Genomic DNA, 15909 nt, shown 5'->3' with positions numbered 1-15909 from the left:
AAAAAGTATTCGTACAAGGAAATTTTTTATAAAAAAAGTCTTATTTGTAGAAAATAAACATTAATTAGCAATTTTATATAGTAAATACATTTTGTTCTAACATATACAAATGAGCTTCGCATGTATTTCTGATATTATGAGCTAAATTTCTCGATTGTACGAATACTTTTTGAGTACCCAAACAATGGAACTTTTAATTTTCGCTTATTTTTCAGATGATATATTTTCTATAATTAATATACATCTTTTTGGTATATATAATTTTAAGAAACATACAGTCTATTTTATACTTTATGAATAAATTGTTAATTACCCAGCAAAAAATGATCAATTAAACGTCGAATCGCCGTCAAATTGGTGTCGAAATTATCTTATCGATATTGATTCGACATCAATTCGATGATTCATTTCGCGCTGGATAATATTTAATGTTTTAAAATAGTTTTTTAAAAAATATTTTCTCTGTATGAATACTTTTTGTATTCACTGTACATGTATTCTGACACGTATAGAGTTCACTCAGTCAATGCGACTTTTCACACTATATTATTGATTTTCCACGGCCTTTTCAGACCGTCTCGGTTGTATACACGCTGGGAATACTTTTTTCAGATTACTTCGTAATCACATCACAAATCACATCAAATTTATTTATTGTATTCGTTGGTTTACAAATATCTTTTCTGTTATTTTAAAACATGTACAAATTCTTGCAATACGTGTTTTTTCTTATAAAAAGTTGATAAAAAAACTTACGTTTTAATAATTCAAAATATTTTTAATTAGAATAATATTTTTCTAATTAAAGTAAGTTTGTTGATATAGATTATATTTACATGTCATTTTTAAATAATTATTATATATATGTATACAATTATTAAATTATATGTATAAATACGTATATAATTACATGTATATTGTACAACAAAACTGTCACGCTATATAAGAACTCATCAAAGTATCTTAAAAGTATAAGTAAAAAAATTTATATACAATAGTTTTACTTATTTATATGCAATAAATGTTATAATATAGGACACATATATTAATAGTAGGATAATATATCTTAATCTATTGATTGGTTTGAGGTATAAATACAAGAAAAATATATTAATTTGAACACAAATAGGTATGGAGTGTAATGTTCTTCTATCTTATTCTTCTCAGCTTTTACTATTAAAAAATGCAAAATTATTATAAATTGTTTCTTAAATCTTCACAAATGTTGTCACATAAATTTTCTAAAATTAATAAATTATTTTGGACAAATTATCCAAGCCGTACAGATTTTTCTATTACTTCCACCGCACAGGGCCGTGGAAACCATCCCCTTATACATTTCGATTTTCCATCTTCTTCTTCCTTCTGTTCTTTTCGTCCAAATAACCAATATCTGCAAAAAAAAGTATAAAAATGTTTCGTAAATTAGCAAATTATTTAATTAAAAAATTAATTTTCAATAATTCAATATCATATACAAAATACATACTTCTTCCAACGTGTTACAATTACAATATCATTTACATCCAACTTAATGCGAGATTCATCAGTACAAAGTGGATGAAAAAATACGCCAAAACCATGTCCAATTGGAAATTTAGATCCTGATGCAGCTTTTACAATCCTATATATGCGTGCTTTTTTCCGTTTATCTAATTTTTGAGCAAGCTGTTCTCTCTGCAAAATAATAATTAGCATATTATTATAATTACAGTTTCTATGAGTTAATAATATACGCGTAAGAGCGATATTTATGTAAATTTTTGTCATATATGTTTTTAAATAAATAATTATTGTAGAATTATTATGTGACATATTATTAATTAAATAAAATTACCGTTAATGTATATTGATCACAGCCATCAATAACTGGCCACGTAATACCATCGCCGACGGGAGTACAATCCCATGTAAGAACTTGACTAATATTGAAAAGCCATCCTTTTGAATATGGATGTATATATTTGGCATCTGTATCATTTCGCCAACATTGGGACTTCTGCAGAATCCAATCTTCTATTTCTGTTCGATTTCTCAAGATGGCTAATATCTATGCAATTTGAAAAATTATACAATTAACGCATCAATTGGATATAAGAGTATTAAAAACATTTACCTGGACACTTAATAACATTCCTACTGCAAGTACAACGCCAACTGATGCACCAATACTAAATACAACTAATATTATTGTATAGAACTCTGGTGGTGGGAATGGCAAAGGTTTCAGTGATAATACGGTTGTTATCCAGGAAGTTAATATAATGAAAGAGACGGAACAACCGCCGATTGCGCTTGCCAAAAACGCTGTGAAATGTCCGTGATTATAATGTCCAACGCATGTATTTATCCATGGACAGTGATGATCCATTTTCATCACGCAACGATTACCTAAAAAGTAAACAAAAAAAAGTGTAGAATAATTAAAATAGAATTGTATTGGAAAATTAAACAATGTTCTTTAAATTCTTTTATGTATGCTACATTTTGTGTTTTTCTATCAATAAGTAAATTGACGAGCAAGAGTAGCAAAATAAGAAAAGCACCAAAATCATTACATTATATTATCATCGTAGTAACAAATTTACAAATCTTTTAAAAGTATTAATATTTAAGTAATATCTATATTGAGTAATATCTATATTTATTATTACTTGTTACTTTATGTTTTAATTACATTATATTTAATTTCTTACATTTTCTACAATGATGTGATCTCGGTGCCTTGTAACCTTGACAGACAATACAGTATTGCAGATATTGTATATCTGTAGCTTTCTCCTGAAAACGAATCATATTAATGCAATATTAATTAATAATACGACAAAATCTACATGCTTTGTATTATAAATTTATCATTAATTATTATTAATTTAAATATAATAAAGCCCAACGTAACAATATCATGTTTACTATCTAAATATTTAAATAATGTAAAATTAATATAGTCAAACTCTGATTTGAAATTACAATCATATAAATTCGTTTTAATTTTTGTTCCTATTAGTAATCAAATAAATGTAAAACAATAGAAAAGAAAACAAGAAGTTAAGTTTATAAGTTTTCAGTTATTTGCAAAGGAGTGAAAAAAAGTGTTCACTTTATAAAAAGGTTCAATGATAAATGTGTAATATATATTACTGGCATCCATTTTAATGTGAGATATCCGGGTCCTTCAACAATCGCGCTGATAAAATGGAAGAGAGTCAATCCACTGAGAATAAAGAATAGTAAGAAACTGGCAGCTGCTAGGATACTGTCTTGTGGTGGCCACCATTGTCTACTACAGTGTATCGTCATCAACGTGATGAACTTTATCATTGCTGCAACACAAATTAACAAAAGTTTCAATCTACAACTAGTCTCCTTGCCATCAAGATTTTACGCTGATAATCTTACAAACCAAATTACAATTTATACTATTTATAATACCAAATAAAATGAGCTGAACATTTTATATATGTGTAAAAAAATCATGCAAAAGCCTTGTAAACATAACAGAACATTAAAGTATATACATAATATGTTATATACATAATACTATTGGGTACTTTCAAGCCAAAAGCACAAGTGACACAGTAAATCGTTACATTCTTGTTATTTATCAATGTTAAACAAAGATAAAATAATTCACCATGTTATACTTTGTCATCTAGCTTGCTGAAAAATATCTCTTGATATTACCTATAAATTTTTAAAAATCACGCCTACCATGTACTACTTTAAGATAACTTAAATTTCAATTGACTAATCAAGTAATATTTCGTTAACATGAACAATGGACTTTTTCTGTTATTTGATACATCACAAAAAAGATTAGTTCAGAGATAATAAATTATATAACTTTCAAAATTGATAAACAATGATAAATTAATAACAAATAACTGGACTCTCATCAATGTACTGTATTTAAATACATTAAAATCCTTGCTTTTGATTGTCAGTTTCTTCTTTTTATTATCTCATTTATAATCATTCAATATTTTTTTCAGTTTCCTTAATTCCTCACTTGTTCAGGAAAATTAAAATCTTCTATTATAATCTTATATTAAAATCTTCTATTATATTTTATTTTTCCTAGCCTTTCAACATCATATTACTGTCAATTGTCGGGCAGTATTTTCTCACTTATACTTCCTCTATCCCTTTCATCAGATTCTTACACTTTCCTTACATAATTTTATTGATAATTCTTTTCATATATCAAACGACAAAAAATTAATAAAAAAATTAATCTACATACAAAAGTTTTATTTTGAAGTTAATCATCTTTAATTAAGTTAATCGGAATTTAGTCAAGTTAATCGTTCTTATTATATATTTGAACATAGCTGACAAGAGATCAATCATGTTTTCATTGATGAGATGACATTCGATTGATCGGAGTTCATCCGGACTTGAGAGACATACCGAGTGAGGAGAGCGGTCCCCAATGGCATAATTTCTTCAACGGACCAACGCACATGTTGTCACCATATAGCAACTTCAAATTCGCATCCGGACGTCCATTGACGCCCTCAGATTTGATGACGACGAGGACGACGACGACGACGGCAACCGGATGAGCCGGATCCTCGCAAACGTGCGTCTCGCCAGTCTCGCCACTCGCGTTGCTGTCAGTTGTTGTCGCAATGGCCGCATTCACGTATCTTACGTCATCTAGCTGATGCTGATCAAGCGTGGTGACCACTCTGAAACTAACGCCAATCTCGAATCTCGATTTTATCAATCGCGCGTAGTCTGTTGCTAGCTCACATATTGGCACTAGGGCCACTAGAGTGACGCTTCTACGGCAAAATTTGCGATCATTTGCGATAATCGCAGATACTCGCGATACAACTAGTTGCTGCGACCGTTATAATGAGGTTATATCTTTCTGTGACAATAACATATGAATGAAGATGAGGCCACCGGCTGCGGAATATGCGAGGTATATGTCTTTGGATTTCATTGTTACTCATTGATTTTCCTGAGAAGTCGTATTCATCTTCGTTGAGATAAGCGTATGGAATCCTCGACTGTCACACGCAGGATTTTTTTCTTTTACATTACATAGATAATGGTAAAATTTATCGAAAATAGATTTTTTTAATTATGCGCGTTACATATTTTGTTGGTAAAATGCCAGTAAAAATGTAGCAAAACTTGCGAGAGTTACAAGTAGGATGTAATAATAGATTAACTGCAGAAACCGACTGATGTCCGTTTTTATTAATATTTTTATTCTTTAGAACTAGAAAAAGACGAAGAGTAAATTGAACCGAGATTAAAATTAATCTACATTGGTGGAAATGGGCACAAGCAGAATTTACTGTTTTGTAATTATTTAAATATTTTAAATACATCACTGTTTTTTTATTTCTGCACTTTCTGAACTGGTGCACACGATGCAATAAGTTGAGGTGAAACAAATTTATGTTCGTTTCATTTTGGATCTCTTCCAATCTCGGTTAAGTTAACCGATAGTTACATGGGGTTCATTTAGATTCAGTTTTACAACTCATTATTACTCATTATTACTTAAAATAAGTTAAACTTATTAAAAGTTAACCATTAACTTATTGCACTATATGACAATACAGGAATAAAAAATACCTATAGTTTATTTAGGCTGTATTTGGATATATGTATACTGCCAATATACATGACATTTATAATTTATGTTATATATATTATAAATTTTGAAGTACTGCCACTATAAATCTGAACACACGGTTTTGATTCCTTTGCTGTTAAATTGTATCAATTTCTGCTAATAAAATATAAGCAAATGCAAATGATGTTAATTTGTAGTATTCTGTTTAAATGTATAGAGAAAATTTTGGCATTCTACTAACATTTCGCTCATGCGATTGTGATTCCTCTTCATATCTTCTCCATGTGTTGTGTTATTATTTTGCAGATTCACAATCCACCAATGACATCCATACCATCTATACCCAAACCTAGAAGATCTCTAAGATCAGAAAATACAAACAATGTATGTATAACTTTCTTTAGGATGTTACTTTCTACTTTTTATTAGCCTCTTTAAAGTATATTGATTAAAATTTCATGTATCACTTGTCACTACATGCAACATTTATCTTTGGAATATAATTTGACAAACAAATTGTTGTTAAGAATTACATTGATACTACAGGTAAATTAAATTTGATTGCAAGGCATTACTAAGGCATAACCTATATATGACCATTTCTGATCTTTACTTGTGTAACAGATAATGCATTATTTTGTAGATTCACAGTCCACCAATGGCATCTACATCATCTAAACCCAAATCTAGAAAATCTCTAAAATCAGAAGATACAAGCAAATACCATTTTTTAAACAATTCTCAAAATTCAGAAATGGAAAGAAACATATCAAGACAGCAAAATATATCAAATCAATCTGAAACTGAAGAATTATTTAAAAATCAAAGTTATGAAAATGCACAAGTGACAGAAAGTTCTAGTGAGGAAGACGAAAAGACATCTTTACATCGTTCACTATCTTTACGTCGCTCTAGAACTATCTCTCCAGAAAGAAATGATGGTCATTCACAGAAAATAAAGTATGAAAGGGATATTAAGAAGAATAAACAGAATACAAGCAGCAATCTCTACTTTATCTGTATTATTTTAATAGTATTAGTAGGAATATTTTTCAAATTACCTTTAAATAACAATAAAGGACAGTCTATAATCATTAATAATCCTTTATCGTTAACTAAATCAGTCCAAAACCTCAAAGCTTCATTTTCTAATCAAGAATTAGATATCTGGAGTGATATTTCATCTACTATAAACGAAGTGATATCAAGAACTCCCAAAATACCTTCAGTAATTCTGCTGTTTGCAAAGGAAACAACTACAATGAATTGTTTAGCTACTAAACTAGCACATATGAGCAGTGATATTTTAAATGCAGATAATTATCTGATATTTAATCCAAAAGATTTTGGAAACGATGCTGGTGAGATCATTACTATATTAAACGAACATTCTCCAGAGAAAAAAAAAGTTGTGGTGAGTATGCATATATTTCAAATATAAACTCTATTTATATGAACTGACTTGTACAATCAAACAAATTTGTTACAGATTATTCACGACATATTGAATATTAATGCAGAAGCAATAAAGGCATTACATAATTTATGCGATAGAATAAATCCTTTAGTAGCAGAAGCTATTTATATTCTTACTATGCAAACTAACAGTTCTTTGTCACAACAGAAGAAGCTAAAGTTTGTAGAAAATCAGATTTATAATCGATTATCAAAGAGCATCGATCAGGATATTTTGATAGCACTTATAACGCGCATTACAGATGGGGTAATTATATCGGTACAACCTGAACCACAATTAAGATATTGTTAATCTGAATTGAAGAAAATAAGCATATACAATTATAACAACACATTGATATAGTTATGTAAATTACAAAGTTAAATATGTTTTTGTCAATAATAAAATTGTTAATTCAAAGCTAGCGCCTTATGTGCAGTTTGCTATTCGAAGAGATTCATTTCATTCAAAGGCAGATTCATCGAATTTGTAATTATTTATTTATTATTTATGTCGAGTCACTAACAAAATGGTATTTTAATGAAATTAAAATAAATCAAGAGTTTAGTTTGTGTTGATTGAAAACTCTTAAATGTAAAACTTCGCCTCAACATTTTCGATAAATGTAATAGTAATGAAGTACAATTATATATGAGCTGCGTTTCTATTCATTTTAAAAATTTTCTATTCATATTTAAAAACAGCTATTATCAGGAGACATGATATCTTAAATGTCAAGTCATTATCAATAAAAAAAATAAAATTACTAACATTCTGTTTAATCTCAATTGATTGAGCCCTTTGTAAATATCAAATTCTAAAATTCTATACATTTGTTCTTTCTAGAAATATTTGGAACGATTTTGTGACCACGAGAAATTTATATCTTTTCATCTTGCTGAATAAGGTTTTCTATCATATCATAAGCTGTCTTATATATAAATAAATAATAAATCACAAATCGCGAACGTTATATAGAATCCATATTGATAAATGATTAGTAAATTTATTACGAATCACGAATCGCATATAGTTTGGTGTTACTTTTAGTAGTATAATGTAAAATATATATTGATGTATATGATGAATGTAATGCTAAACATGTTATTAGGTGTTGGAATTAATTCGTAGCGTTTTACAAGTGATGGGAAGTACTTTCATTAATGTATTTTTTAATGCTCATGTGAAATAAATAACATTCTTTCATTAAAAAACGCTACGAATTAATTCCAACACCTAATATATATTTTTGAGATTTGTAAGCTATTGCTGCAATTTATTAAATCAAAACTGTCAGAACTGAAAAAGTTCTAATATTAAAAATATTTTCTATAATTTTTTTGTATTATATATAATGAATTTAGCATATACAATTAGCATATACATTACGACAGTTATGATAAAGTTACTCGTTTTTGGTTACAAACTAAAAATATAAGATTTATAGATCTGTTAATTTAACTTTATTTTGTTATGCCAATGTTACACGAAATAAATTTTATTTTTAGCGAGTGAGTTTTTCTAATCACAATTTCATATTTCTATTTTCGAAAAATATAATGACACTGTACGTAGCGATTTCACGCATATTTCCGAATGACATATTTATTTAGCTTCAAAATAAAATACAATAATTAGGATTATTTTGTGTATGTGTGATATTCGATTTTGTATTAATGTGTCAGTCGGCAGTCCATACAACAATTGAAATAATGTCAAGTATCTTGCTCATTGCCAATTTACAAAACCTGACATTGTAGTTTTAATATGTTTAATAATACAAGGTATATTTACATATAATAAAATTGCAAAATATTATTGACAAGTTACATTTACAAATATACGCAAATAATTTATTTTTTGTAACATTTTGTATGAATTGCATACAATAAACGATTCATATTAAAAAAAAATTCATTCACCTATTAATCTTTCGTTATCTTACTCAAATTAAATATTAAAATATATACAAATAAACATGTAAAATACAAATTTTCATATTCCTCATTTTCATATTTTATATGATTTTCATTAATTCTTTTTGTAATTTAAATAAAAATTTGTTAATTTTCTGATATGCATTCAATGCTTTTTAGAATATACTTATTTTAAGAATACCAAATTACAATTCAATATTTTCTAAAAGCAGCTGAAAAACTTAAGCTTAACTAAAGCTTTAATATACAATATCTATTTATACAGCTTTATTTCTATTTTAATAAATTTTCTAACATTGCATTACAGATCATTGGAAAAAATATTCATGATTTAGACAAGTGCTTTTCAATCTTTCAATAATGAATATTTTAATAAGCAAAAAAAATTCGTAAAAATTTATAAATACATGTTCATGCTATTTACGTATGAAATAAAAGTAATAGTAATATTTGTTTTAATATTGATTAAACAAAATCTATTTTAATTAAATTATAGAATATATTTTATTTTTTGGTAAAAATTTTGTATTTAAAGATTGTTGATTATACCGATTAAAAAACACTGATTTAGACCAATCCGTTTTCAGGATTGATAGTTGTCATATATATATATATAAAATAATTCATTCCGAAATTTTATATAAAAATAACGTGCATAGCGCATAATCAACTCGACAAATCCAATTTTCTATATTTATGTAATATTATTCGATAAATATATTATAAATTGGCAACAAGCACCCATAGCTATATACTTTGCTAAAGTAATATTAGCAAAGTTTCAACTAATGAGTTGTAGTACAGTCGTTCTCCGTCGTAATAATTCACAAATCGGTAACTAAAAGTAGATAGTATATATATATATATATATATATATATATATATATATATATATATATATATATATATAGGGTTTGTGTAATATAGTGTGGTATCGTCAAACCTAAATAATAAATACATTTTATATATACAGTCATAGACTTTTCATACAGAATGTCCAAAATCTGATTATGTGCTGTACAATTTCAATACTATTCATTTTCATTATAGGCAAATAAAGGGTTGAAAAATATCTCTGCGATAATTTAAAAATTCAATTATGAAAAACATAAGATAAAAAATCTTTATTTAATACATTTGCAAATATTTATAATTAAGAACTAATAATTGATTGTATGACACTAGATTAACAAAAGTATAAGTATATAATAATTGGAGTCGGCATTCCGCACGATTATTTAACATAAGAAAACCAAAGCATACTTTGCACGTATCTCAGTACAAATCATATCTATCACAAATTACAAATATCTAAATTCTCGCAAACTGTTTTGTATTGATGGCCAAATAAAACTATTGCTTCACTTCTTGAGGGCACTCTGTATAGAATAGCCTTAAAATTACGAGATACGTATTTACAGTAAAAAAGTTTAATTGGTCATGTTTCTATCTAGTATAGTAAGGAGGTGAGTACCGCGTTGCGTAATGTTGTCCGTGTTGGCTACGTAGTCGCGTACTTCAGTCATTCAGTTAGTGTCTTGCAGGGTAGTGCAAGTTTTTTTTTCGTAATTCTGCGTCAGTCACATGTCGGACGAGGTGTGAGTTTGCCTCGACAAATTCTGATCACTGTCTCCACTTCTACTTAAGCACTAAGACGTTTGTTTCAAAAACTAAACGTCTCATACTAAATACATGCAGGTATGAGTCTGTAAGTGTTCCTACACAAATTGTTTCAAGGCTCTAAACACAGACATTGTCGTAATTTGACGTAGATTCGAAAACAATTTCAGATCGTAACATAGAGTAAGTTATGGTTCATTTTAAATAATAAAAAAAAAAAAGAAAAAATCAATTGAAAGTGTATGAAGAGTTTTTACTGCTTTTAATTCAAATAAAAGAAGAATAGATCAGTTTCAATTATGTTATACTTCTGACACAAATACACTCAAGCTCAGTGAATGAATATGTAAAATCAAATTTCCTATTGATGTAGGGAAGACCATGTGTCCACAGTATTATCTCAGATCAGATGTTAAGAGACAGATGTCTATCATTCTAACGAGTAGTTGAAAAAACATGTAATTTCAGAAATTTTTGTTTTCATGTTACTTAGTTTTTTCAGCTACTTTTTAAATTAAAAGGATATTTACCGCTTAACATCCGAGATAGCAGTACTGTGCACCTACCTCTCAACAGATAGCTCGGCGTGCGATCTCCCCTACTAATTTTTAGAATATTATAAATCCCTGTAGAACGAATAACGTTAACGTTTAATGAAACAGAGTTATATTCAGAAATTTAAAGACATGATTAGAATTCAAAGCCTTGCACTGGTAGTTGGGAAGAATCTGGTGCGGTGAACTGATATTCTTGTCCTTGTGAATCGATTGAAGGTACAAGTCGGGTATCTTCTTCCTCAGACCCAAAGAATCGTTCGATAATATCAAAGGCCTTTTGATAAATATCCATATTTTGGTGCGATTGCAAGAATTCTATCTTATCTAGGCCTGAAATATTATTTAAAAAAAAATTGATTTAATAAATTAAATATTCATTGACGACACATTTTTCATAGAAAATCTATCAAATTGATATTTTACCATAACATTCTTCGATAAGAACTGCATAAGGATTGAGACCATTATGCATAGTTGCATCTTGTTCTCCCAGGCGTAGAATATTTTCTATACCATTCAGAGCGACCTGAACAATCTTGACATCCATAACAGTAAGCAAATCGCAAAGCGGCGGAATACATCCTTGCACTGCGAGATATCGAATTTGTTCGGCTGTTCCACCACTAGTAGCATTTGTAATTGCCCATGCAGCTTCTTTACGTGTTTTAAATTCAGCTTTACTCAAAATTTCAATTAAAACCGGAAAGATATTACCATCAATCACCGCCTAAAAAATAGAAATCAATGTTGTATATTAATTATTGATATACGAGATATATAAACAAAGTTATATTTTATATTATGTTTAAAGATTGAAACATACTTGTATTTGTTGGGGATTACCGGCAGTGATATTAGAGACTGTCCAACAAGCCTCTTTACGAACACTTTCCCGTGGCGAACTTAAGAGATGTAATAGACAATGTAATGCCGAGCAATTTAATACAACTTGCGTTTGCACATCATCTCCAGTAACTATATTTCCTACAGCACGAAGAGCCGCACTTGTTACATTATTTTGTTCATGCCTGAAAAATTTTCATCAATTGTTATATAATCCACATAAAATTAATCTTTATGCATAATAAATATAAATTTAAACATACATGAGAAGTTCTACGAGACGTCTGCAAACACCAGCATTAATAACAGCTTGTATTTTATCATTTGGGCCATCGCTCAAGTAAGAAAGAGCCCAACAAGCATCAGCGAGTACATCATAGTCAGTATGATTGAGAAGATGTGCCAACACTGGTAAACATGGTGTAACCTTTGCAAAAACTGGTGCTGGATTTTTTCCTCGACAGAGATTTGATAATGCCCATACCGCATTGCGGGTCATAGAAAGTCGTGTTGCCTTTGATAGCAGTCTATAAAAATAGTGCAATATTAGTTTTATATTATTGTATGTATATAAGAATATTATTGTGCGACATGTAAGAATCTTTCATTTTTCTTATAATAATGATAAACTATAATAATTCACATAAAAAATGTAAAGAAACGTACTGCAGAAGTGGTGTGAGGATACCATTGGCTAAGACATGATCTCTGCATTCGGGACTATCGCCTGCAATATTACCCAATGCCCAAACAGCTTGTTCCTGCACATCTTCATATTCAGAACCAAGTAAAGATATGAAAGTAGGAACAGCTCCTGCATCTATCACAATACGTGTTTGCTGAGATGTACCACTTGCTATATTTGTCAGAGCCCATGCTGCTTCAAACTAACAATTAATATTATCATTTATATGTATCTTTGATACACAACAAAAGAGAACATTTACTGTCATATTTCCATATACCAACCTGCAGAGTGCAATTTGTATTATTTTTAAGAAATTCAACAAATTGTGGTACGATTCCTGTTTGTATCACCTCATCTATAGGGGGATTTGGCTCTCTTGATAATAATTTTCTAAATTTCTGCGTTGCTGCCAATTGATCTTTTATGTTAGGACTATATAATGCATCTACCATTTCAGATGTTATAATACCAGGAGACTGTTAAAATATAAATTTTGTAAAAAGAAAAATTATTATGAAACAAATTATACATAAAAACAGTAAAAAATATAATTATATTACCGATTGTGCTGTACCAATAGGAAGTGAATATTCATCTGTAGATGTAACATTATCTTCATCTGCAACAATGTTTGGAACATTGCGACGTTTTGATAATTGCTGCTCACGTTTCTGTTTTCTTAATTGGACTCCCTCTTCCTCTCTGCGTCTTCGCAGTTCTTGTGAATCTAATCCTACATTTTTGTAACGATGTTTATGTGTAGGTCCAGTTGACATCTGAAAATACAAATAAAAATTATACATCTTTTACATTATTATATTTCATATATTATATTTTAATATTATATTTTAGTTATATAGAAGTTTTTCTTGAATAAACTTAAAAATAGCGCAAGGAAGTCATAATAAAAAATTCACAAATTAATATAATAAAATAATATAATCATAATCTTCAATACTGCAAATTTACAATAATCTAATATATTAAATTTATATACATTAAATTTTATTGCAGACAAAACATATTTTTATATATCGGAGGATCAAAATTGACAAATTTTGGAAAATTTCACCATATCATGATAAACATTATAACTATATTTTTAAGTTATTATTTATTATTTTATCATTGACATGGCTCAAAACTATGTTTCTATGTGCACTGTTTTAAATTATTACTTAACATTTTATTTTAATTATAACTAATAAATGAAATTTTTGTTTTCAAAAAAAATTATATTATGTATAAATAATTAAAAAAATTTTATGTAAATAATTTTGAAGTTACAGGTTTTTTATTTTACGGTTATAATTTTCAAACATAATATCAAGAGAAGCATAAAAGAAAGACGCATGTTAGAAATTTCTGGAACGTATATGTTTTTTTGAAAATACTTTTAAAAATAATATAGGTGTGTGCTATTTTCATGCTCATACACGCTATAAGTATTAGTATATTCATATTGTCTATCAAATATTAAACAAGGATAAATGATGTTTACAAGTGTTGTAAGCATAAAACAGAATATAGTCAATCTATATATATTTCTGAAACATACAAATTTTTCAAGAATATTGCTTTAATATTATTTTTAATTCTGCTCTCAAAAATAAATTAAAATTATGACAGTTTTACTTCTTAATCAGTATGTTTCCATTATTTAAGGATGTTAAAAATAGTTTCCTGTAATTGTGTATCATGTATATTAATACTTTATTGTCTTAGCAAAAAAAAAAGATTTGTATGTATTCACTCACACTAATCTAAGAATTATTTACATGAAATATGAACAATACTCAAGAAATGTTTGAGCAAAAAAGAAAGATAATTTCGCTCTCTCTTTCTCGTTTAAAAATATCTTCAAATATGCACGCGTGCACTCATAGATGTACACATATATAGATACACTGATTCGTCATACGATGTGAACAAAAATACGAAGCGGCGAAAATGACGAGGTTCCAAACGAAACCCGTTGGAGGAAACTATCTCGAAAGAGAAAAAAAAAGAAAAGCAGACAATGATCGTGTTGCCATCATCGATGTCGTTGGTCGCCGCAATGTTCATCTGACAATGGATTCCGCATGAGGGTTAGGAGTTAATCGACGACACGATCGTTGGGGCGGGGATGCTGCCAAGAGGAAGAGCGGATGTATCGCCTTCGGATACGTCGATTACGCATCGTCACTGTACGTTTGAGAGACGATAGACGATACAAGACCATCATCGATCTCCGCTGGCGCGCGATCAGCCGCTTGGGACATTTTGGCACGCGCACGGCCAACGCAGATTGACATTGGCCTGGAATTCTCTCGATCCCTCGGAATGTCAACGCACTGCGATCATGATTTTGACGATCCTGAACCGTCGATCGGGAATCAACTATCAATGTAATAACAATCGCACTTTGTACTTACGGCTGTGAGGGCAGATTCGAATCTCCTGATCAGGAATCAAGCGTAAAAGATCATACAAGTGCAACGCAAACCCAAGTGCCGCCGCGAATCCTTTCTCTCTCTTCGCCGTAAACTATGTAACAATGGTGATAGTCTGACACATGGTTTGACAGATCGGAAAAGCACGACTCGCACAATCGCGATCGCTAATTCACGATTGGGCGGGATTGGCTAGTTTACTGTCATGCGTGCCACGTTGATTGGTCTGACATAAAGTCATTATATTGAAATAGATAGCGTATACGATTTACTACGAGTGAAATCACACAGTGCGAAAAAGGACTGAATAGAGAATGCGAAGGAAACAACCAATCAGCATTATGGCTCCTGCACACTGGACGCGGAAACATTTGCCGCGTGACAAGCGTTTTCGCGTGCAAAAGTCATTATAGCGTTTTCCACTGGGCAAACTTGTGCAACACTGGTGCACTGAGTGTAATTGTGTTGTCCACTGAAAACTAATATTACTAATATTATATCATAACATAATATCATATCTTAGCACGAACTCAATTTCAATTTTAACTTGCACTGATCTCCATTGACTTCGAAGACAGTGGAGCAAAAGTTGAACTCAGTGCAAGTTTTGCACCAGTTTTATCAATGGAACATTAAATACTAGGGGATCGATTCTGTATCTTGAAACGAGGTAAAAATTACAAAAGTGAGCGAGTTTACTAGAATACTAATAATTTCATTGGTCAACATCTAGTAAATTTGCTTATTTTTTGTAATTTTCACTTTGGCGCTAATGCT

General features: G+C 29.5%; 3 protein-coding genes across 6 annotated transcripts; 1 reads left to right on the top strand and 2 right to left on the bottom strand.

Annotated features, from left to right (window-relative positions):
• Positions 1-624: 624 nt before the first annotated feature.
• LOC105151770 (palmitoyltransferase ZDHHC6) lies at positions 625-4615 on the bottom strand. Its single transcript, XM_011065664.2, has 7 exons — positions 4411-4615; positions 3142-3323; positions 2697-2781; positions 2117-2391; positions 1838-2050; positions 1490-1677; positions 625-1393 (listed from the first exon to the last, which is right to left on the bottom strand). Exons 1-7 carry the CDS (start codon positions 4463-4465, stop codon positions 1270-1272), a joined length of 1122 nt encoding a protein of 373 aa, XP_011063966.2. The 5' UTR covers positions 4466-4615; the 3' UTR covers positions 625-1269.
• Positions 4616-4783: 168 nt separating this feature from the next.
• On the top strand, positions 4784-7815 carry TORIP (Torsin interacting protein). 4 transcript variants are annotated; one of them, XM_011065663.2, is made up of 4 exons: positions 4784-4930; positions 5903-5980; positions 6240-7010; positions 7086-7815. In XM_011065663.2, exons 1-4 carry the CDS (start codon positions 4892-4894, stop codon positions 7362-7364), a joined length of 1167 nt encoding a protein of 388 aa, XP_011063965.1. In that variant the 5' UTR covers positions 4784-4891; the 3' UTR covers positions 7365-7815. The 4 variants fall into 4 exon arrangements, with proteins under 4 accessions (XP_011063965.1, XP_087260669.1, XP_087260668.1 ...); XM_087404543.1 differs by having other exon boundaries at positions 4924-5062; XM_087404542.1 differs by lacking the exon at positions 4784-4930 and adding an exon at positions 5181-5318.
• A 677-nt stretch (positions 7816-8492) lies between these two features.
• On the bottom strand, positions 8493-15258 carry Kap-alpha1 (karyopherin alpha1). The gene is made up of 8 exons (XM_011065667.2): positions 15115-15258; positions 13258-13473; positions 12979-13173; positions 12676-12896; positions 12273-12536; positions 11990-12194; positions 11590-11893; positions 8493-11496 (listed from the first exon to the last, which is right to left on the bottom strand). The coding sequence occupies exons 2-8, from the start codon at positions 13471-13473 to the stop codon at positions 11300-11302; spliced, it is 1602 nt and encodes a 533-aa protein (XP_011063969.1). The 5' UTR covers positions 15115-15258; the 3' UTR covers positions 8493-11299.
• Between the last annotated feature and the right edge of the window lie 651 nt (positions 15259-15909).

Source organism: Acromyrmex echinatior, chromosome 3 (assembly GCF_024713525.1).
Source record: "Acromyrmex echinatior isolate Ae372 chromosome 3, ASM2471352v2, whole genome shotgun sequence".
NCBI lineage: Eukaryota > Metazoa > Arthropoda > Insecta > Hymenoptera > Formicidae > Acromyrmex > Acromyrmex echinatior.
This window is presented reverse-complemented; position numbering and strand designations above follow the sequence as displayed.